Genomic DNA, 25,379 nt, shown 5'->3' with positions numbered 1-25,379 from the left:
TTTGACTAGTCACTACAATCAGTTTGGAGCAGGAGCTGCTAATACAACTTCAGAATTTCAACTAGATACTTGAGCATTTGTCGACTTCGCCATTTAAAATTAAGGAATCGTTATGGATTTGCATGCTCATGCAACATGCAATTTTTTTAACGAATCAGCCATCGTGTTTTGTAAATTTCAGTGCATTAATGATTTTGAGGTTAACGAGGACCGAGGCTCCATGATTATGGTTATATATTATGGTAAGGAGGGCCACGGTATGCAACGTTCGATTATCATTCGGAGCCTCTTCTGCCCGAAAAGAATCTCCGAGATGGCGTCCCTTTCTTCCCAATCGTATGGCACCGTTTGCCCCCCAGTTATAGTGAAGTATACGAAGCTCTTCATCAATGGAGAGTTTGTAGATTCAGTTTCAGGTATTTAATTTCTTGATCCATTGTACAGTATTTTAAAGTCAAATCAAGATTTGTGTTTAGATCTTTAGGGCTGATTTATTTGTATTGTTGCAGGGAAAAAGTTCGAGACTTTGGATCCTCTAACAGGGGAAGTGATAGCGAGCGTATCAGAGGCCAGGCAAGAAGATGTGGATTTGGCTGTAAAAGCCGCTCGCGCAGCATTTGATCACGGGCCATGGCCTCGCATGTCTGGCTATGTAATTATTGTTATTAATATTGTTCAACTTTTGCTGCATTATGTTGCTTTCTGGTTTCTTTTCTGCGTTTTTTTCTCTTTTCCCTTTCTTTATCAATATTGTTCATCTTTTGCTATATTATGTTGTTTTCCGGTTTCTTTTCTGCGTTTTTTCTCTTTCTTCTTTTAATGGATTAACTTGCTGCCGGTTCAGGAAAGAGGGTGCATTCTTCACAAGTTCGCGGATCTGGTGTTGCAACACAGTGAGCAGCTCGCAGTTCTTGAAACTTTTGACAATGGAAAGCCACTAGATATGTCTCGGATGATGGATTTACCATACTGTATTAAGATTCTACGATATTATGCTGGTGAAATATCCTGAATAAAAACCCATGAACTTATTTGTACGCTTGTTTTTTCTAAGTTTGGAACTGGATTGTGGGAATATTTTAGAATCATTTAATTGGATTATTGATTCTGGCAATATTTTTATTTAACTGGATTATTGATTTTGGAAATATTTTAAAATGTCTAGTAGTTTTTTTGGGAATATTTTAGTGTTAGAAGTTGGAATCTCACTAATAAGCCAATTTTATTTATTTTAAAAATATTTTGGAATAAAACATAGTTATTTTATTTATTTTTAAAATATTTTGGAATAAAATATAGTGGTCAATTTTTTAACGCTTTACCTGTTCAGATTTCAAAATATTTCTAAAATCCACTTTCAAAATAAAAATGACCTAATTTATAACTTTCTTAAATCACCTCATCTTTTCTCTTCTCAGTATTTTGAAATTCACTAATCTAAATTTGAAACATTTAATGGTACTAAATTTAAATAATCTCCTTAGTATTTTGAAATCAGGATCTAAATTTGAATAATGTAATGGTATTCAATTTAAATAATGTAATGGTAATTGATATAATGTAATGGTAATTGATATTTAGATCTAAGTTTGGATGACGTTATGATGCATTTGCCTATTAAAGACCTTGATAATTTTGTATCTATGAATATGTGTAGGATTAGGTGACAAGATCCATGGATTAACGTTGAAGATGAGTGGACCTTATCAGGCCCATACTTTGCATGAGCCCATCGGAGTTGTTGGTCAGATTATACCCTAGAACTTTCCATTGCTGATGTTTTTCTGTAAGGTCGCTCCTGCATTGGCTTGCAGATGTACAGTGGTTATCAAATCTGCAGAGCAGACTCCCTTAAGTGCACTTTATTGTGCACAATTAGCCAGCGAGGTATTTATATTATCATTTTAATAGGGTCAAGATATTGCAGATCCAATCCAATCACTGTTTAATCGGAGGTGGTCTCTCCATAATTTGTAATCGCACGCAGGAATACCCCCTGGGGCTCTTAATGTGCTCTCTGGCTTTGGTGAAACTGCTGGTGCTGCCATGAGCAGCCACATGGATATTGATAAGGTAAGCTCATACATTAATGGCAAATGCTATAATTTTTTCATTTAGGGATCATTGGTTCATTGAAATGAATACGGTGAAAGAGTATGAAGGGTTTGTAACTCCGTGTTGGATTGTACTCAGATATCATTTACAGGGTCAACTCAAGTTGGGCGACTTATTATGGAGGCTGCTGCAAAGAGCAACTTGAAGCCCGTGACATTAGAATTGGGTGGAAAATCCCCTCTCATTGTTATGGAGGACGCTGATATTGATGAAGCTGTGGATATTGCCCATCGAGCAGTATTTACCAACATGGTGACTGTACAAACCAGATGCTTTGTAAAAAATTATTAGATTGCGCAAATGGTATTGCATCAAGTATGTTGTTTTGATATTTCTGTGATCAAATTTGTGCAGGGGCAAGTCTGCTTGGGAGGTTCAAGGGTGTTTGTTCAAGAAAGAATTTATGATGAATTTGTGAAGAAAGCAGTGGAAAGAGCAAAGAAGCAAGTGGTCGGAGACCCTTTTAAGTCTGGGGTCCATCAAGGCCCTCAGGTAAGAAATGCATGCACCTTTCTCATAGATTGCACTGTCTCAGATAGCATTGAGAATTCTATGGAAATGTGTAGAAACTTGCAGTACACTTCAGTCGTGTGAGTTTGTCTGGTCAAAGGTTCAAATCCATTGTCTTGTGCTTTCACCTTTCTCAGCTACTTGAGAAGCCCATCCACTAAGATTGACCCCGCAGGTAAAGATTAAAAATTGATTGAATATTTTGTAGTTTTCTTTTTTTCGAATATAGATTCTAGAATATTATGTTGAGCAATTTAAGAGTGTAACTTGCTCCCACTTTAAAATAGTTTTCTTAGTAAATTTGATGGACGCCCAATTCTAGGTTAAAGAGCTAGTTTATATTTTATTTTATTTTTACAATAAATTATTAATCTGACTTTTTATTATAATATTATATATATATATATATATATATATATATATATATATATATATTTATATTTAGATATTTTTATAAAAAAAATGTAGTCAGTAGCATGTTGCTTTCTGTAAAAATTTAATTGTAATGTTAAAATAGTAGACATATTTATAAAATTTAGAAAAGAAATTTCTTGCTTCAAATTTTTTAAATATTAAGACATTAAAAGTATCAAATTTAAAAAAAATATATAAAAACATTAAAAATATAAATTATAGATTTATAAAATGTAAAAAAGAAAAATATATTTGAAAATATTTTATAAAGATATAGAGTTTAGTGTTAATTGAGGTTATTTTGGATGGTTAAATAGAATGGGTGTTATCATGGTAATTTAGATTTAAGTTTTTGATAGTGATATGATGAGTTATAATATTTTGATAAATATTATTATAAAAATTCCATGCTTATGAATATTATTATATTAGGTTCAAGATTCAAGATTCAAGATTCGGGTTGTCCAGCAAACCCTCGGAGTTGTTCTCAAGGGATAGACAGAATTCATTTCTCATTCACGAGGATAGGGTTTTAGTTCTCATTCTGTTGCTGATAAGGTTTCGTCTAACCCTAGTTTCAAGGGATGTGAGATTTTTCAGGACTGGCATATATACTATTAGCTCTGCTATGTTCTTTGGCACTTGATGGATTAAAATTGGTGTTGAGCAGTGCTGGTTTGGTTGCATAAGGTTGGCAGTAGTTTTTTCATGCTTTCTCCTTTATTTTTCCCTTTACTCCTTATAACTCTCGCTACCCTATTTTACACCCACATTTGGCATAAAACCCTTGTCTACTTAGCTCCCGGGCGTTTTTTGTTTATAACCCTATAAAATCTCGATAATCCGTATAAACCCCTTATAAACCTTGTTCCCTCGGGTCCTGGGCGCAAGGTTAACCCATGAAACCATGGTCATATAATCCCCTAGCACTAACATCTTAACCCATTATAGTCGCACCCATACAAAGAAATTCAATATCGACGAGCCCTCACCTGTCACATCACCCCCCGTTAACCCTCTACCTTTTTCTGCCGTCAAATCATCTGTCGCCATAATCCAATGCCATTCGCAGCCCCGCCCTGCGAACCTGCACGCCCGTTAGCCCGCGGGGAAGCGGTTTTCCTCCGCCACATGTCGCGCGATGATTGTGATTGCGCGGCCATGTATGAAAACCGTTGAGACCCGGTAGGCAGTGCGGGGAAACCGCCTGCTACCCGAAACCGCTGTTCTCCCGCTCATTAACTGTCGCACAGCTCCCGATCCCGATAGCTGTCCGATCGTCCATCCTATGATTCGACGGTCCGTGTTTGTCCGATCTCGTTGACCTCTGATAGCCCGTGTAATTTAATCTCCGCCGTCAAAATTGCCGAATCTAATGGCTAATATTCTTTCTCAACTCCTCGTCCATTTTCAATGCATTTTCTGTGTTTTGGGCATATCCTGTGTACGCAAAGAAGGAAGGATGCCATGATCCAGTGACCTGCACATTAAATCCTCAGCTACTACATTCAAAGAGCAGCACAGTCAAGGACGAGAAAGACAGCCTCGAACATATAAACACGGGTTTTCACTTGTTTGTGAAGTACAGTAGAGCAGCAGAAAGGTTATTTTGTCCATTAAAACGATCAAATTGTATCGAAGACCATATCTGATTGCAAATGTGATTGGTGGTCAGTTATGACCTCTCCACACATAGGTTAGCAGAGATTTTTGTATTCAACCTCCATATATACCCAGAGACAGAATGTAATGGGTTGATGTATTTTATTTTATGTAAGGTTCAACTTCTAGACACTGTAACTACTATGATACCTGTAGCGTCTGGTCTTCATTTTCAGCTAATACAAGCTTCTTTTGCTGTTAATTGCTCACTTTCCACTTCTTCTTTGTTCCAGGCTGTGCCTGTTATGCATTTATTCACGTGTTGTTGATGTTTAGCATTAGAAGGGCTGTCATCCCACTTCTTTGTTCCAGGTTGTGCCTGTTATGCATTTATTCATGTGCTGTTGATGTTTAGCATTAGAAGGGCTGTCATCCCACCTCTGTGTTAGAATTTAGCATGTATTATTGAATATGTATGCAGGTTTCTGTTGTTTTAATGCCAGAGCACTGTCATCCTGTCTGTGTATTAGGAAAAAGATTTACAGACCTTTTAACTGGTTGCAGTTGGCCATCACAAGGTCCTGTGCATCTGCTGGTGTGATTAGTATTCTCCATCATCACATTTTCCTTAAACTGTGAGTAATTGGTGGTCTAAAGCCTTGTAGTCTGGGGGTGTTCACCCATGTCTGGGGTTAAGCATAATAGAAGTGGTTATCTGGCTTGAATATGCAACATTTCTTTCATTCATCCACCATTTTTCCAACATTTTGTTGAGTTTGTAATGTTCCCGAGAATCTCTGATATACAACCTAGGAGAGTTTCTTGGGGTGCTAACATTAATTGGCGCTGTTGTCGGGGAGAGGAGAATTGAAGCTCAGCTTCCCTGGGAGAACGACACAGTTTCAAGATTTGATGATAGACAAGGTTTGAACACAGTTTTTGGTTGTAATCATCTATCTGGTGACCCCACATTGCAGTTCTGGTGCAGTTGGTGAGGCATGTTCGGTGAAATACTTAGAAATCATCTGTTGAATTAGTGCCTGATCCTGAGAAGATCATTCAGCAGAAGTAAACATTGCATAAAGGAGCATCAGGACCAGGTAATCCTTAGATATTCCATGTATCTCTGTTAAGTGAAGTAGTCACCTTCGGAGATTCATTCAACTCCTTAGTCATTTATTTCCCTTTCGGACCTTAGTTGAACGAAGCATCCATCTTGCCCATCATATTCCTCTGTTTCTATCATTCTTTTCATTGATCCATTCCACTCAGTCTACCAGTATCCTTCCACTTGCCTCAGTCATGGTAGGCCAGCAAGCCCTCACAAAGATAGAACGAATAGTTGCTGCTAGGTATGGACCCTTAGTCTTGCCTACCCCTTTGAATGTCATGCCTGCAGGATATTATCAAGAATACATACCCAAGTTTACTGGTACTGAAGGAGTATCAGCAGAAGAGCACCTCAAATATTTTTATTGTTATGCTGATAACCTGGATAGCAATGAAGAGGATGCCTGGATGAAGGTTTTTGTCCAAAGCCTAGATGGGGAAGCTAGAAAATGGTTTAGAGAATTACCCCCTAGGTCTATTGCAGACATTGAGGCCCTAGATGATGTGTTCCTAAAGCACTGGGGGAATAATAAAGATCTTCTCTTTTATCATGATGAATTTGGGAACTTGCAGAGAGAAGATGGTGAGCTGCTGTCCGATTTCAACAAAAGATTCAACCTTATGTACAACAGAATTCCAGTCGAAGTGAAGCCCACCCCTACTTCTGCTATGCTCACTTATGCTAATGCTTTCGATTCTCAGTTCTGCCTACTGTTAAGAGAAAGAGGATGTACTTCTTTGGCTGATATGAAAAATGCAGCCTTTGAAGTAGAAGCAAATATCATTGCTGCAAAAAGACTTGAAGGTAATGCTGAGAGGAGAAGTCAGGGAGGTGAATCCTCATCATCCTCAGAGCCTGAGATTGATGAATTAGTTAGGATGATTGAGTTTTTGGCCTCTGAAGTTTCCAAACTAAAGGCTGAGCAGTATTTTGAAGAAGCAGGAGCTCATTGTTCCTTTTCTTTTCCAACTCCATATCCATGTAGAGGAACACAGGAGTAGATGCAGATTTTGCAAAGAAATAACATTACAAATGAAGACAAAGGGGTGAGGCCCCTTTTACAGAATATAGTCATGGAAGAAGTGTAACAAGAGGAGGAGGTCCATGGTTTGAAAGGTGCTCCTTTCCTAACAAGGGCTGCTTATGAGAAAGCAATATCCAAGGGCATTGCTCGTAAGCTTGTTGTAGCTGCAGAACAACAAGTTGATCAGCAACAGCAATCAGCAGTTGTTCCCTCCATCCTCCAAGAACCTATGCTCAAAGCCAACTCTTCTTCACATGGCTATGAAGATCTACAAATTTGCCAGCCTGCTTTTGTCCCCAGTCCAGTAATTAATAAGGGAGAGGAATGCTCCCCATCATCTTTTGTCCCTATGTCTACTCAAATGACAATCCCTCACAGTTGCCCCTCGAACATTGTGGCAGAACAAAATTCAATGCTCAAGGCTGAAACTGATCATCTCAGTCTTGATATTCTGAAACCTGCTCAGATGGCTTCCACACAGATTGAAAAGGCAGCTTATCAGATGACAGAGGAAGAGGATGCTCAGTTTTGGGATTCCTCCTTGGATGTGGACTGTCCTAAGCAAGATCCAGGAGCAGATGAGGTCTCTGTGTCCTCCACACATAAACACATTGGTATATCATTCATATTATTTTTGCAGGCCACAGGTGACAAAGATAAGTACACAACATTCATGGTTATTCAGTAGGTGTACAGAGGCTCCCAAGAAGAACATCCAAGGAAGAAAGCACACAGAAGGGAGATGAAATTTGATCCATATCTACCTATTAAGCTCAAATGTCCTAAACTGTTTGAGGTAGAGGATCAAATAAATCCTGTTTTGCAGCTATATGATGAAGGGGACGAGAGCAGGAGAAACAATTTTGATGGCCTATCAGTTGGCCAGTTTTTGAATATTTATGTTGTTTAAGGCTCTCAAGCCTTAGTGATTGTAATCATGTCCTTTTACAGGTTTCTATTGTAGGCTTAGTTGACTCCATGCCCAATGGATACTAGGCATAGTTTTGAAAGCTAATTTTGCATGAAGGCATTGTTCTGCAGGTTCTTGAGACCTCACAGGGAAGATCTCATCCCTAGAAGGAGCCAGTGTTAGCTCTGCTATGTTCTTTGGCACTTGATGGATTAAAATTAGTGTTGAGAAGTGTTGGTTTTGTTGCATAAGGCTGGCAGCAGTTTTTTCATGCTTTCTCCTTCATTTTTCCCTTTTTTCCTTATAACTCCCGCTACCTTGTTTTACACCCACATTTGGAATAAAACCCTTGTCTACTTAGCTCCCAGGCTTTTTTTGTTTATAACCCTATAAAATCCCGATAATCCATATAAACCCCTTATAAACCCTGTGCCCTTGGGTCTTGGGCGCAAGGTTAACCCACGAAACCATGGTCGTATAATCCCTCAGCACTAACATCTTAACCCATTATAGTTGCGCCCATACAAATAAATTTAATATCGGCGAGCCCTCAATTGTCACATCACCCCCCGTTAACCCTCTACCTTTTTCTGCCGTCAGATCATCCGTCGTCGTAATCCAACGACATACGTAGCCCCCGCCTCGCGAACCTGCATGCTCGTTAGCCCACGGGGAAGCGGTTTTCCTCCGCCATATGTCGCGCGATGATTGTGATCGCGCGGCCGTGTACGAAACCTGTCGAGCCCAGTAGGCGGTGCGGGGAAACTGCCTACCGCTCGAAACCACTGTTCTCTCGCTCATTAACTGTTTCACAGCTCCCCCTCCCGATAACCATCCGATTGTGTAGAAATTTGAATAATATAACACTTATTCACAGAGATTATCCTGATTATACACTATTTGCGGAATGCATGCATAATACATAACCTCCTCTACCATTAATCATCAATTTGCGGAATTAAAAAACAATCGCATGCGCACATTGAAACATCAATCACACATATCAACACAGTATGTAATGGGGAAAGCATACAGCTGAAAACCCCCAACTATCTGTATATTATAATGATAGAGAACATGTAACAATATATAGTACAATACTCCTCACAAGTACTCAGTACTATCTCCACATGCTACACACAAACTAGCTCAGATCTGAACAAGTCACGGGTTCAAATCTCCTCCACTGTTTGCCTGCCTCTACTACGCAATCCAAGTTGAGAATAGATCAGATCCAAGTTCGAATTCCCTTGGCTGGTACTGCGCAATCCTCATTGGAAATCTCAATCAATGATTGTGCAAATATCATGCACAGATATAGTCACAACTGATAGTAGTCTCACCCTTTCACCCACCTCTAACACTAGTCTCCACTGAACTCTCCATCCACTGAGTTAAATGATGTATTCTTTAGTTCATTTATGAGTTAATAATTAGTGAATTAATTAATAATTAATGCACATCACTCATCACTAGTGTATTTGGGAGTTAGACTAAATACAACTAGTTCAACTAAGTCAAACTGAACACAACTCCATCAACTCCTCAATCAACTCCACCAAACTCAATCACTTGAGTTCTAACTGAAGTCCATCATGCAATAGCTCAACTAACCCATAGGAAAAGCGTATTTCCTTCTGGCAGTTGCATGTGCCACATCCGTAGCTCGAACTGAAGTGCTGCAAGAGGATAAGATAATGTTTATAGTCCAAATATTATTAAGAGCTAATAATATTTGACTGTTCTATTTTTTGACTAGCAGTCTAAAAATAGACTCCGCCCATATGCCTAAAAATAGAGGTCGATCTATTTTTACCAACATGACCAATCATCCATAAATAGCATCCTACAACTCATATACCATGATCCATATGTATAAAAATAGACTTTGCGCCAAAAAACGCCTGTGGGCCCACTTAGTGAAGGCGACTTCTTTTCACCAAGCTCCATCATCTTGTTGCATTTTCAACACTCCCTCTCAACAAGATATGGATTATCTGCAACCCCTATCCTGCCTCTGTGGTATTTGAATTTGCTCCTGGTGAGCGCCTTCGTCAAGATATCAGCCTCCTGATCCTCCGTGGGAATGTATGAAAGTAACATGATTCTCCACTGCACACAATCTCTGATATGATGGTACTTGATGTCAATGTGCTTGGATCTATCATGAAATACTGGATTAGCTGAGAGTTTAATGCAACTCTGGTTATCACAATAAATCACATTAGGCTCCAAGTGTGACCCGAACAACCCAACCAGGATCTTCCTCATCCATATAGCCTCGCATGCAGCAAAACTTGCTGCCATATACTCGGCCTCTACTGAACTGAGTGCCACAGATCTCTGCTTCCTGCTGTACCAATAAAATGCTGTCGACCCAATACCAAAGATCCCTCCAGATGTTCTCTTTCTGTCCATTGGGCTCCCTGCCCAATCTGCATCTGTGAAGCCACATAGCTTCACCTCATCCTCCTGTCTATACCACAATCCATATCTTGATGTGCCTCTGAGATAATGCAATACATGCTTGCCTGCCTTCCAGAAGAGCTTGGTTGGCTTAACCATAGCTTGTGAAAGCTGGTTAACAACATAGCATATATCAGGTCGTGTATTGACCAGATACATAAGCGACCCCACCAATTGTTGATAAACAGTGGCATCCACTACCTCCGCTAAAGTAGCATCCTCCTTCCTCCAACCTCTAGGAAGAGGAGTATCAACAAGCTTGCAGCCATGCATGTTGAACTTCTTCAGTATCTCCCAGGCATACTTACCCTAAGAAACAAATAGTCCATCACTGCACTACCAAATTTCCAATCCCAGGAAATAATGAAGGAGGCCCAAGTCCTTCATCTCAAACTCTCTAGTAAGATCCTCCTTGCATGAAAGTATCAACAACTGATCTCCCGTCAAAATCAAATCATCTACATAAAGTACAATGATCAATAACTTACCCTCCACCACAATCTGGTATAGGTTAGGATCCGCCTCACTCTTGGAGAATCCAAGTCCGGTGAAATAACTGTCTATCCGTGTGTACCAAGCACGAGGTGCTTGTTTCAACCCATACAACGCTCTCTTGAGCCTGCACACATGCGACTCGCTGCTGAAGATCTCAAAACCTTCGTGCTGCTCTATGTACACCTCCTCCTCAATGACTTCGTTGAGGAACGCAATCTTCACATCCATCTGATGGATGTTCCACCCCATCTGCGCTGAGAGAGAAAGAATCATCCGTATGGAAGAATATCTTGTGACAGGTGCAAAGGTCTCCTCATAATCGATCCCCTCTATCTGTGAGAAGCCTCGGGCAACAAATCTTGCCTTGTACTTCTCCACACTCCCGTCAGCTACCTGCTTCACTTTGTAGATCCATCTCAAACCCACCGTTGATTTCCCCTATGGTCTTGGGACAGTCTCCCATGCACTGTTTCTGACAATCGAATCATACTCTTCCACCATGGCATCTACCTATGCGGGATCCTCCACAGCTTCCTCGAAAGAGGATGGCTCAGTCACGACACATTTTCTCACAAGAGCCATGTATCCAGTGTATCGATCAGGTGACTGTCTTTGTTTGCGCTGTCCTATAGGTGGTCCTACAACCTTCTCTGCATCTTGAGCCAGTCGCTCAGCTTCTGTATTGCGCTTTCACCCTCTGAAGGTTGGCGCTGCATGAGTGGTCTCTTCCACTCCATGAACTTCATCTTGTGGCTGATCCACATCCTGAAGCTCATCCTTAGGTACTAATAGCTCCTCATCTGCATGCAAGTGTGGCTCCCTCTCAAGCGAACACTTCATGAATTTCTCCTCCTGAAATTTGATATCCCGTCGCACAACAGTCTTGCGACTGTCTGGAAAATACACACGATAGTTGTGGGGCGTATCAGTGTACCCCACAAATATCCCAACCTCTGCGATTGGCTCCAGTTTCTTCCTGGCATCCTTCATCCCATGCATGTAAACAGGAGAACCAAAAATCCTCAAATGGGAAATATCAGGCCTCTTACCAGAATAAGCCTCCTCGGGTGTACTCATGCCAAGTATCTTGTGAGGACAACGGTTCTGCACATATACTGCAGTATTGCATGCCTCCACCCACAAGTGAAGGGGTAGGCCCTGATCATGCAACATCGCTCGTGCAGCACCCACGATCATTCTGTTCTTCCGCTCAGCAACCCCGTTCTGCTGTGGGTTATGGGGAGCTATGAGCTCTCTTAAAATCCCTTCTGCGATGCATAAGTCCTTGAACTCGCCAGAGATGAATTCACCACCATTGTCGCTCCCAAGAGCCTTCACCTTAAGGAATTTAGACTTCTGTGATCCATAACATTGTATATATAATCTTCGGCAAAATCACATAACCAATCTTTTGTCGACGCGTTTCGAACCAACCAGTGTGGTTCATCGTCAGGACAAGTTGAAGAACCAATCTGGTTTGCTGATTAAATAGAGTGTGCAGAGACTCCAACGGCTATATTGCCAACGGCTAATTTGACCTAATGATCCTGGTCAAACCACTAATTTAATAATTAACATTTCTATAAATAGCTAAAACAGGTAAATTTATTAATTAAAATCATTAATAATATGAGTATTGAATAATATCCATGTTTATTATTTAAATATAATGGTCATATATTTATCTATAAATATTATTATTCTAATATTATTTAAGTATAAATAAATGTTACTCTTAGAATTTAGTTATCTTAGGTAAAAATATACATTTTATTATTTATTATTTAAATATAATGGTCCATTCGAAAATAATAATATATGTTTATTAATATATAGCTGTAATAATAGCTAAAACAGGTAATTCTAAACATATAAATAGCTGAAATTCAAACAAGTAACTTAGTTAATTATATCTAAGATCAAAATCATTGAATAATATAATATCCATGTTTATTATTTAAGTATAATAATATATAAATATTATTATTCTAATATGATTTAAATATAAATAAATGTTACTCTTAGAATCTAGTTATCTAATATACCATTTAATTATTTATTATTTAAATATAATGGTTCATTCGAAAAATAATAATCTATGTATATAAATCCATATTTATTTCATAATTCCAATATTATTAAAAACAAACAAATAGAATTCTTATTAAAATATTATTATTATTAGAATAAAGTAATGTTCATGTTTATAAATACTAGAATAACTAATATTATTGTTATATCAAATATATATTTATTTATACTACTATCTAATTATCTTTTAAACCTAATGGTCATTTGGTAACTAGGTTTCCTTTAATAATTGAATTACCGATTTATATTTATTAAATACTCAATATATACTCAATAATCTGTTATTCCATTATTAAAGTTAATTATGTCATTAGGTAAATATAATATTACTTATAAGGTTTAAAAGGGGGTTTTTTAGACAATAGTAAAGGAAGCATATTTAATCAACAAAATGGAACCAAAGAATCTAATCTAAATTATCCAATAGTATCATAAACGGGACAAGGTTAATACCCTGAAACTCACTAGGACTAATCCGCCAAAAACGAAACTTAAGGAGGGGGAAGACGGAAACACAAGGGGAATGAGGCGGCTAGGAAGACAAGGCTGGGACCCAGCAACTGCTAATCTTCCAGCCATCATCCCTATTAAGATTATTCGGCCTTTTTTCAATCTCTAGGGCCTCTCTAAACTTGCGATGGTGAAACTGCGCAACTTTGGCAATGACTTGAGCCTCTTCTATACATACATGATGCATAGTCTTCCCTGCATGTTCAGCCAGGGCTGAGGACTTGGTCCTACCATGTCTCAAGTCAGCTGAATGCTCACTAATCCGTTGATTGATAGAACGACCAGTCTCACCAATATAAGGGGTCCCACAGGAACAGGGAATGATATAGACGCCCTTCATGTCCTTAGGGTCAATCGGGTCTTTTACAGACCTGAGGGAGCCCTGGATAGTGTTGAGAGGTCTAAAACTCGCGGGCACATCGTACTTCCTCAGAATTCTCGCAATCCTGTCCGTGGTCCCCTGGATGTAAGGAAGGTTCACACCCATGATATGATCTTTAGGAACCTTTCGGATTGAAGGCTCCTTCTTGGCCCTGAGGAAGGCTCTACGACCGAGGTGCCTCTTGTAACCATTCTTCTCAAAGACATCTAGGAGATGAGCCTTCTCTGTTTCCAAGCTCTCCTCATCCGACAAAAGATTGGTTATGTGATTTTGCCGAAGATTATATATACAGCCTTCACCTTCTTCCCCGATTCCTTCTCGACTAGTGCTTTGAACTCACAGAACTTTGAGTATGTCTCGCTCTTCTTCTGCATGAAGAAGATCCAACACTTTCGAGAGAAATCATCAACAAAGATCACATAGTACTTGTGCTTTGTTGTCGAAGCTACTGAGAAAGGTCCACACATGTTTGTGTGAATTCTCTCAAGGATCGTTGTGGCATGACTATCCTTCTCGTGAAAGGTGGCTTTCATAAATTTTCCCAAAGTACACCCCTTGCACTGATCTAACCGCGCAAGAGTTCCTTTAGGAAGCCCAGTAGAAATCTGTTGTAGTATCTTCAAGGCTCCATGGTGAAGGTGGCCCAATCTTCAGTGCTAGAGCTCGCCATCATCCTGGCTCACCAATCCTTCTACCTTGCATGCCATTGTTGCGCAGCCATCTACATGCAATTGATAAAGGTTCTTGACTCGAACCCCTATCTTTCGGGTTTCTCCAGTTGTCTTATTGCTTAGGAAAACCTTTCCCTCACTGAAGACAACATCATATCCCTTGTCTTCTAACATCGCCACAAAGATAATATTCTTATTCAATCCTGGAACATGCATCACTTCCTTCAATACGAAGGGTTTACCAGACTCCCTCTCAAAGGAAATGGTACTGATATCGATCACACTATATCTACCATCATCGCCGATCTCAATGTGCACTCCAAGATCTTTCTCATCCAGATCAGAAAACAAATCTCGATCTCCTGTCATGTGAAAAGACGCACCACTATCCAAAAACCATACTGATCCCATCACACTTGATACCAAGCATGCGATCAGTGAAAAATCCAGCTCAAACTGCGAGGCTAAGGCCTCTCCCACTGCAGATCCAGCAGCTTGCTTATTTTTCTTCTTCTGCGGACAATTTGTGGCATAATGTCCGTGCTGGTGACAGTGAAAGCACTTCACCTTGGACATGTCCTGCTTCTTGCCTTTCACACCAGAATGAGAAGCTTTCTTGTTCTTCCCCTTCTTTGCTTTGGCAGCCAAAGCACAATTTTCTTCATCAGATGCCTTTGATGAAGATCCATCCCTGGTATTCCGCCTGATCTCCTCTTGCACAAGATCAGACCAAAGTCTCTCCCATCCTGGCAATTTCTCCCAACCATTGACAGAGTCTTGATAGGAATGCCAACACTTTGGAAGACCAAGGAGAGCCAAGCTCACCAACTCCTCATCATCAACAGTCACCCCCACACTTCCCAACTCATCCCGGCATTGGGTGAACTTTGTGAGATACTTGGGCATACTGTATATTTTCTCACACTTAATGTTTCTGAGTTTATCCTTGAGTGCCAACTTCCTCTAGTTGCTCTTTCTTTGGAATAAATCTGTCAACGCTTTCCACATCAAGTATGGAGAAGCCTTTCCATGCAGGTTGGATACAATGTGATCCTTCATGCCCTCCAACAGAATCCTTCGACACTTTGCTGTCTTCTTTTGCCAAGCCTCAACTTGAGCAGCATCAGTAGGCTTTGGGACCTCAGCCTCTATGAACTCCTTCAACCCATTGTCATCTAAAGCTGCCTCCATCCTGTCTTTCCATGCAATATAATTCGAGTTGCCTTCAAGGGCATACTCCAATCGCAATCTGTTGAAAGACATTTCAACTTCGACACCAAGAAAACACTGCTGCAAATTTGAATTCCACTAGCTCAAAACTCAACCACTTGTGATCTACAATTCGTGAGAACAAAGTATTTCTCGTATAGAGATTGATTGTATGGGCATTTACCGGATATCTCACCTTCCAAAAGAAGGATGAATCCAGAGGCTACCTGGCCCGATTATAGACTCTGCCTGAAGAAATAAAATGTAATCACTTTCTGAATAATAGATCTGATGATCAACTTCGCTCCGATACCATGTAGAAATTTGAATAATATAACACTTATTCACAGAGATTATCCTGATTATACACTATTTGCGGAATGCATGCATAATACATAACCTCCTCTACCATTGATCATCAATTTGCTGAATTAAAAAACAATCGCATGCGCACATTGAAACATCAATCACACATATCAACACAGTATGTAATGGGGAAAGCATACAACTGAAAACCCCCAACTATCTTTATATTATAATGATAGAGAACATGTAACAATACATAGTACAATACTCCTCACAAGTACTCAGTACTATCTCCACATGCTACACACAAACTAGCTCAGATTTGAACAAGTCACGGGCTCAAATCTCCTCCACTGTTTGCTTGCCTCTACTGCACAATCCAAGTTGACAATAGATCAGATCAAAGTTTGAATTCCCTTGGCTTGTATTGCGCAATCCTCATTGGAAATCTCAATCAATGTTTGTGCAAATCTCATGCACAACTATAGTCACAACTGATAGTAGTCTCACCCTTTCACCCACCTCTAACACTTGTCTCCACTGAACTGTCCATGCACTGAGTTAACTGATGTATTCTTTAGTTGATTTATGAGTTAATAATTAGTGAATTAATAATTAATTCACATCACTCATCACTAGTGTATTTGGCAGTTAAACTAAATACAACTAATTCAACTAAGTCAAACTGAACACAACTCCATCAACTCCTCAATCAACTCCACCAAACTCAATCACTTGAGTTCTAACTGAAGTCCATCATGCAATAGCTCATCTAACCCATAAGAAAAGTGTGTTTCCTTCTGGCAGTTGCATGCGCCACATCTGTAGCTCGAATTGAAGTGTTGTAAGAGGATAAGATAATGTTTATAGTCCAAATATTATTAAGAGCTAATAATATTCGACTGTTCTATTTTTTGACTGGCAGTCTAAAAATAGACTCCGCCCATATGTCTAAAAATAGAGGTCCATCTATTTTTACCAACATGACCAATCATCCATAAATAACATCCTGCACCTCATAGAACATGATCCATATGTCTAAAAATAGACTTTATGCCAAAAATAGCATGCGGGCCCACTTAGTGAAGGCGACTTCTTTTCACCAAGCTCCATCATCTTGTTGCATTTTCAACAGATCATCCATCCTATGATCCGACAGTCCGCGTTCGTCCGATCTCGTTTACCTCTGATAGCCCGCGTAATTCAATCTCCGCTATCAAAATTTCCAGATCTAACGGCTAGTATTCTTTCTCAGCTCCTCATCAATTTTCAATGCATTTTCTGTGTTTTGGGCCTGTCCTGTGTACGTAAAGAAGGAAGGAGGCCATGATCCAGTGACCTGCACATTAAATCCTCAGCTACTACATTCAAAGAGCAGCACGGTTAAGGACGAGAAGGACAGCCTTGAGCAGATAAGCATGGCATTTCACCTATTCGTGAAGTACATCAGAGCAGCAGAAAGGTTATTTTGTCCATTAAAACGATCAAATTGTATCAAAGACCATATCTGATTGTAAATGCAGTTGGTGGTCAGTTATGACCCCTCCACGCATGGGTTAGCAGAGATTTTTGTATTCAACCTCCATATATACCTAGAGACAGAATGTAATGGGTTGATGAATGTTATTTTGATGTAAGGTTCAACTTCTGGACACTGTAACTACTATGATACCTGCAGCATCTGGTCTTCATTTTCAGCTAATACAAGCTTCTTTTGTTGTTAATTGCTCACTTTCCACTTCTTCTTTGTTCCAGGCTATGCCTGTTATGCATTTATTCATGTGCTGTTGATGTTTAGCATTAGAGGGGCTGTCATCCCACCTCTGTGTTAGAATTTAGCATGTATTATTGAATATGTATGCAGGTTTCTGTTGTTTTAATGCCAGAGAGCTGTCATCCTGTCTATGTATTAAGAAACAGATTTATAGACCTTTAACTAGTTGCAGTTGGCCATCACAAGGTCCTGTGCATCTGCTGGCGTGATTAGTATTCTCCATCATCACATTTTCCTTAAATTGTGAGTAATTGGTGGTCTAAAGCCTTGTAGTCTGGGGGTGTTCACCCATGTCTGGGGTTAAGCATAGTAGAAGTGGTTATCTGGCTTGAATATGCAGCATTTCTTTCATTCATCCACCATTTTTCCAACATTTTGTTGAGTTTGTAATGTTCCCAAGCATCTCTGATATACAACCTAGGAGAGTTTCTTTGGATGCTAACATATACCGTCGGAAAGGATACATCATCTGATTTTTCTGGACTTTTTCCATGTTCGCATATGTGAATGTCTTGTGAATTATGTGCCTGATTGGCCTATCGAAAGGCTATAAGACGTAAATTCAAGATTCAAGATCCGGGTTGTCCAACAAACCCTCAGATGTTTTTCTTAGGAGATAGACATATTTCGCTTCTCATTCACTAGGATAGGGTTTAGCTTCTCATTCTATTGCTGATAAGGTTTCATCTAACATCAGTATAGTCAGCGGGCTATGAGGATATCCAGACTATCTTTTGACACTCGGAAAAGGGTTTCGGTGGATTTGAGGATATCAGACTTCTGCTCTTGCAGCACTAATTTGTACGAGTGAACCGAGCTAGCTCCATATTGCTTATCCCTAGTCGCTCTATTCGTAGCTTAAATTGAAAAGTGAAAAATGATTTTTTGATTTATTGAGAGTCAACAAACGCTAGTGAGGAAGCAACAAGTCTGCCTTGGGGATCACGTGAAGGGAACATCCCAGAGAGATCCATTTGGGCCAGATCTCTTATACCTTAGGGTCAAGCAATTGACAACAATACATAGGCACTTGCTACTATGGGCTGCGAGCTGCTATTCGATCCAATCTGGGGCATGTGCGGTCTACGGTCTAGTTTGCTGACATTAGGTGCAGACATTCCTTATCTTTTTCTAATACATATTTTCTCATATATTTTCAAGTATGAATAATTCACCACAACTACCAAAGATTACCAAAGGTAGGCCTAACACAGTTACTCTACAGAGCCTTTATGAGTATATAGAGTCTTTAAAGAAACATAGAGAAGAAAGAGAAGTCAAGTTACAAACAGAGTTAGAAGCCATGCTGGAAAATAAATTCACATCTCTTGAAGACAAGATCCAAAAACAAATAGAAAATAAAATAGAACTATTGGAGAATAGAATGGAGGTAATGGAGACTAGGTTGCAGGTTATAGAAAAACAAAACAATGATATGAACCAAACATCTCAACAAGGAGATGCTGATACTTTAGAGAGTCTTAAAATGAAGGACATGATTAAAGAACTAGAAGAAAAAGTTAACAGCCACCTCACCTTAAATAGTGTGGCAGGTAAATTAGATATCAAACCAATTAAAGATGAAATGAAAAAATTGATAGAATTAGACCATGAGTGTAACAAAAGGGCCTTGAACCTTATAATCTCCGGTTTGAAAGAGGAGGTAGACGAGGATACTTTAGCCATAGCCCAGCTAAAATTACATAATATATTACAAATTGAAACAACATGTCTCACAGAAGCAACAAGTTCAGGGAAATTATCTGAGAATAGAGGAAGGCTGATCCGAATACAGGTGAGCTCTACTAACCATAAGTATGACATACTTAGTAAAACCTCAAGTCTAAAAGGAACGAGAATATTTATAAATGAAGATCTCATTCCAGAAGATCAAGCAGAATTAAGAAAGGAGGTTCAAAAGGTAAAAGAAGCTAGGATGGAAGGAAAAATGGGCAATAATTAGAAATAGAAAAGTCTTTATTCGAGGTAGAAACCAAAAAGATAGTAATAAATAGCAATTCAACAGGCTCCGAATTCTTTCTTGGAACTGTCGAGGCTTTCCATGGAACAAAGGCCCCAAGCTAAGTTGGATCTCAAATGATGTTGATATTATATTTCTTGTTGAAACTTGGGAACACGAAGAATCTAAGGTCCCTAACATAGATGGCTTTGCACTATTGTCTACCCGGAACAAGCGATCCTCCCGTAGAGGCATTGGGGGTATAGCTTGTTACATTAAGAAGAACATCTCCCGCCATGCTAGGATTTATAAAAACAACCCTTACAACCAATATAGTTGGATAGAGATTACTGACATTAATGATAAAAAGACCTACATAGCAATCTGTTATTTCCCCCTCATCAATTCTAACTTCTATAAGAAAAGGAATCTAGATAAAAATAGTCCTTACAATGGTTTAGAGAATGATATTTTTAGCCTAACGAATGAAGGTAATATCCTTTTAATGGGTGACTTTAATGCTCGAACTTAAAGCAACCAAGCTATTCTTCTAAGCAATCATTCCAACCCTAATCCTCTTTGGTTAGACGAAGACCTTACTTTCGCTAGCTGATACAAAAGGAGCTCTGAAGACCTCAGGGAGAGTTTGTTTAGGTCGGAGCTATTCAAGCTCTGTAGTGATCAGGACCTCATAATTTGCAATGGTCTAAAGAAGTGGCCCAATTCTAGCCAGATGACCTGCATCCATGGGCTTGGTAGCAGCGTGGTAGACTATGTTATTTCCAATCTCCCTTTATACAACGAAATAATAAATTTTGACATCTTAAACGACCATGAGCCTAAATCTGATCATAGGCCTTTACTTATAACCCTCAATTTTTCCATGCATAGAGATCCCATAGAAGATAATCCTTATAACCAAAAGAACTTAATCTTTGATAGAAATAAAAACAACCTCTTTCTAAATGAATTAAAAACTTATTTGCTTCCTTTATCTAATATAGACAACATAGAAGACCTCTATCATAATTTTACTACAACCCTCTCATATTCTATTAAGAAGTTCTCAATTGAAGTTTCAAGTAATAAAAGAAATAGCAAAACCAACCCATGGTATGACAAAGATTGTAAAAGTGCGAGGAGAGCAATTAAGGAAGTTGTTGATGAATCTCTTAAAATTGGCAAGATAAAAATATACAAAGCCCTAACTAAAAGGAAAAAGGCAGTGTATTCGTAAAAGATAAGAGAATCTCTTACACCTCCCTAAGGTAGCTCCTAATAAATTTTGGAGGCAGATTCTAACTAGTAAGACTAAAGATAATAATAAAATTGCTTTGCATGACTAGAATTCCTATCCTAAAATGCTTTATGAATCTCCAAATGTCATGGATAACTTTGAAACCTTGCTCACAACGAAAGAAGTTTTCTCATTAGAAAACATTGATTTTGGGGTTAAACGCCTGGCAAATGGGAAAGCTAAGGACATTGAAGGTTACCAAGAAGAAATCTTAAAAGTTGGAGGTCCTATCCTTATCCCCCACATCCACAAGCTTTTCAATCAAGCGGTCAAGCAAGGGTCCCTAAACCATGGACTCAGAGCCTCATTATCCCTATTTTTAAAAGTGGGGATACAAATAACCCCTCTAATTATCGGACAATTATGATCAGCCCTCTCTTAGCCAATTTATATGGTATTATTTTGGAAAAGAAGTTGAGCATATGGCTTGAAAGTGAAAGTCAGATGGCTAAAGTCCAAGTGGGTTTTAGAAGGTAGCACTCAACAACGGACCACCTCGTTACGCTTAGAATCATTGTGGAGGAATGTCGCAATGATAAATCAAATCTCTTTTGTTACTTTGTGGACTTTAGAAAGGCTTTCGATACGGTTCCTAGAAACAACCTATGGAATAGATTATAAGAGCTAAAGGTTCCTTTCGAGTTGAAAGCTTTCGCTATAAGGTTATACGCGAATGTAATTTCCAAGTTAAAGATCAATGAGGGGTGGTCAAAAGATATTAAGTGTAATATCGGTGTTAAACAAGGTTTCCCCCTCTCCCCTACCCTATTTGGTATTTATATCGACAAGCTAGAAGGTTGTTTAGAGGAATCAAGCTGTGCTGGCACGATCTTAGCTGGGATAGTCATCATCCTTCTTCTCGCAAGGTGCTCATCTGATCTTGATAAGCAACTTAGACTTCTTAGGAATTTCTGCTCTACCATGGGTATGACTGTTAACACTAATAAAAAAAAGTTATGATTATCAAATCCAAGGACATGCTAATTTTATGTATGACAATAGTAACTTGGAGGAAGTGCCTTCTTACAAGTACCTAGGAATTGATATTCATCACAAGCTCAACTGGAACTATAGCATTGAGAAAAGGATAAATGAGGGGTGGAAATGTTATTTTGGTCTTGAAAATAATTGTAAAACAACAAACCTCGTAATGTGGGACAGAAAGAATTTCCTCTTTGAAACTTTAGTCACTCTTGTTATCTTATATGGATGTGAGGTTTGGGGTTCCAGCATCTCTAGAGAATCCTCGAGAAAGATTGAACAAATCCAAAAATGTTTTATAACGTATAACCTCAAAATTAAAAGCAATACTCCCTATCCTATTCTCATTATAGAAGTGGATCTTTCCCCTATCGAGGGCCTAGCTATGACTAGGCTTCTGTTGTACAAGCAAAAACTCAATAACATAGGAGACCATAGACTTCTTAAACTAGCTTTAAATTCCAGCCAAAACCACCTAAGGCTCAAACGAGGTTGGTATAAAGACACGAGGCCCTGGTTAAACCATTGGGAGATCAACGAGAATGTTGCATTGAAAAACATTAATAACATTAAAAGTATTGTTACTTTTAATTTCAAAGAAAAATGTGGTGTGAGAAAGATTTAACGGCTAAAAGAAAATTAAGATATCATAAGGAGGTCATCAACCCCACCCTAGAAGTTCAAAAGTATCTCTTTGTTTTAACTAGCTCAAAAAAGAAAATCAATATAGCCAAGATTAAAACAACTCTGATGAGCTCCATATTGAAACGGGTCATTGGGCAGTGCCTAAAACACTATAGATGGAAAAAGATCTGCCATCTTTGTGAGAATATGAACATCAAGGATGAAAATCACTTCCTCTTAAAAGAGTATATATCGATGCTCAAATATATTTTTATTAATATTCCATTTCATGACATTATTTGGAGAGAACCAACAAAATCTGCCTATTAAGCGAAAAGAATATTACTAAAATGGAATAAAAAAAGAGTTAGTGGCATGATTTCATATATGCGCTTTGGTTTGGAATAAGAACACAAATAGAGTATCTCATCCTCCGCCAATTCTGTCTCTTAATAATTCCATGTCTATGTCTATATTCTATATAGGATGGTTATGGAATAAATTATAGTAACTTTATGATAAATTATAGTAACTTTATGGAGGACCACTTGGCAAAGTAATTTATTTTCTGAGTGTCATAACTTTGGACAGCGTGTATTTACTTCTTATAAGAAGTTTAAATATTTTTATTGGGTGTATTTTATGGTTTCGAAAGATGACACTTACACGATTGATATGTGATGGTTTTTATTTTTTCTTTTCAGATCGACAAGTTGCAATTTGAAAAAGTGCTGAAATATATTCAATATGGAAAAGATGAAGGAGCTAACTTAGTGACTGGAGGTAGCTGTTTAGGTGGTCCAGGATTTTATATTGAAACTACAATATTCTCTGATGTTCAGGTGACTTGAATTTAATTTATATTCAATCAATATTTATATAAATATATTATACTATAAATATATTTTTATATTATGAATATAGTTTCGAGATATTTATTATTTTAAAATATTTTGCAGGATGATATGAAGATTGCACAAGATGAAATTTTTGGACCAGTGATGTCTATTTTGAAATTCAAGTAAGAATTTAGAATATTTTTATTTTTACTAATGAGAATTTAGAATATTTTTATTTTTACTAATGAATACATTAGAGGATATATAATAAAATAATTTACAATTTTGAATTTTTTATATGTTTAAATTGAAATAAAAGATATTATTAATTTGTATAAACCATTATTAATTTATATAAAAGTTTATAATATTTTTATTTTTATTAAATTTTTTTTAAATAATTAATATATAAAATATAGTATATATCTGTAATTTTGAAATTAATAAAGTTCTTGATTTGTGTAATGCAGGACTATAGATGAAGCAATAGAAAGAGGAAATAAAACAATTTATGGTTTGGGAGCTGGAATTGTTACTAAAAACATAGACGTGGCTAATAGACTTACTAGATCTTTGCATGCTGGAACGGTATGGATCAATTGTTACCTTATAGTGAGTGTAGATTGTCCAATTGGAGAATACAAGATGAGCGGAATTGGGAGAGAATTTGGATCTAATGGCCTTGAAAATTATTTACAAGTCAAATGTCTCATTACTCCACTTCAAGAATCTCCTTGGTTATAAGAGTTTTTAATGACTTTTTATGTTATTTTATATTATTGTGTGGTATATAACTATTACAATTTTAAACTTATTTCTGATTTTAAATAAATTTTTAAAATTACATGTTTTTATTGTTTTACATTTTTTATCTTATTGAAAATTTTCTATGTAACTTATACATTTTTTATTTTATAATTTTACTAGTTGTATTTATATTTTAAAAAAAATTATAATTTATTTTTATAAGTGTATTAATCATATTTTAATGTTTGTGTATTTCAAAACCATATGTGAGCTTTGTCTATTCTCTACTTGAGTGCATTCAACCATAACTAGCATCAACATTCAAAAGCATGACAACTCTTCTACTATGATAGCATTCTTCAATGAAAAGGAAATATATTGAATAAAATCCAATTCCATGACGCTAAGTGTCATTTCTATGTGTGCTCATTTACTCATTTAAGAAAAAAGTAAGAATATCCTTGGTTATACAATAGGAAGTGGATTTAAATCTATTGTTGTGGGCATGAGGTTTGTAAACATGTATGTAAAATGTGTGGGGTCTTAACATCCACCATAAATTGTCTTAAAGAATGCCTAAATGAAATATTATATAATGGAATGCAAACATTGTGTTATATTACTTTGCACATATTCCTTTGCTTGATGAATGGAGTCTTGAGGTTGGGATCACACCTATAACCATCACTCTTTTATCAAATGTCTATTATTTTCCTTTAACAATGGATTATAATCTGTTTATATATTTTTACATAGATGGTATTGGACAACATTGCATGAAAAAAGTGGAGTATAATCACGAGAATGTCAAAATAAATGCTAAAATCTGTGATAATGAGATTATTGGTGAAATGAATTTAGGCCTATTACTATTTGTTGGCTGCGTGGGGCCTGACCTAGGTTCAGCGTTAGTTAGCCAAACAAATCCCTACACTACTGGCCATTTCGGCATCAACCCATAGAGCGCGAATCGAAGTCTCACCTAAAGTAGTATGGGGGGATGCTGGAACCAAGTTTCCGCACCTTGAGATGGTCGTGATGTCAGTTTATACTCTCAGTTACTGCCCTCATGCAGGTCACTAAGTTCTATGGCTCTGTCAGTCTAGCTCTTTATTCCGCCCTTCAGTACCTCTGCAAAGGAGGGCGATTGACCTTCACGTAGCCCTAGACTGTGGTCCAAGTACTTTCACGATGTTGTGACAATGTATGGTATAGGTTCCCAAGTTATCTTAAGTGTTTTACTTATCTTACTAAAACAATCACAGTTAGCGCCGCATAAATTGATATTCTCACTTGCCTTCAATTAACCAACATAATTACATACATTTGTGCATCACATAA

General features: G+C 37.9%; 1 protein-coding gene and 1 pseudogene across 1 annotated transcript; both read left to right on the top strand.

Moving 5' to 3' along the window:
* The first annotated feature begins 313 nt into the window (after window positions 1–313).
* Window positions 314–1,012, top strand: LOC149167603 (aldehyde dehydrogenase family 2 member B7, mitochondrial pseudogene; annotated as a pseudogene).
* Window positions 1,013–2,217: 1,205 nt separating this feature from the next.
* Window positions 2,218–24,035, top strand: LOC149167602 (benzaldehyde dehydrogenase, mitochondrial-like). Its single transcript, XM_089431558.1, has 5 exons — window positions 2,218–2,367; window positions 2,470–2,607; window positions 23,157–23,294; window positions 23,412–23,473; window positions 23,762–24,035. Exons 1-5 carry the CDS (start codon window positions 2,233–2,235, stop codon window positions 24,033–24,035), a joined length of 747 nt encoding a protein of 248 aa, XP_089287684.1. The 5' UTR covers window positions 2,218–2,232.
* Window positions 24,036–25,379: the final 1,344 nt, after the last annotated feature.

The sequence above is a fragment of the Pinus tabuliformis genome, chromosome 5_1 (assembly GCF_031772625.1).
Source record: "Pinus tabuliformis cultivar Carrire ecotype Pingquan chromosome 5_1, CPIR1, whole genome shotgun sequence".
NCBI classification, from domain to species: domain Eukaryota; kingdom Viridiplantae; phylum Streptophyta; class Pinopsida; order Pinales; family Pinaceae; genus Pinus; species Pinus tabuliformis.
The sequence above is the reverse complement of the archived record's forward strand: the minus strand, read 5'-3'. Positions and strand labels throughout refer to the sequence as shown.

What these genes read in the sequence shown, in the direction of transcription:
- LOC149167602 (XM_089431558.1), top strand. Translation starts at nt 2,233, where the DNA reads ATGGAGGCTGCTGCAAAGAGCAACTTGAAGCCCGTGACATTAGAATTG. An exon ending in CAATATTCTCTGATGTTCAG is followed by an intron (nt 23,295 to 23,411) that starts GTGACTTGAATT and finishes AATATTTTGCAG; the next exon opens with GATGATATGAAGATTGCACA. An exon ending in ATGTCTATTTTGAAATTCAA is followed by an intron (nt 23,474 to 23,761) that starts GTAAGAATTTAG and finishes TGTGTAATGCAG; the next exon opens with GACTATAGATGAAGCAATAG.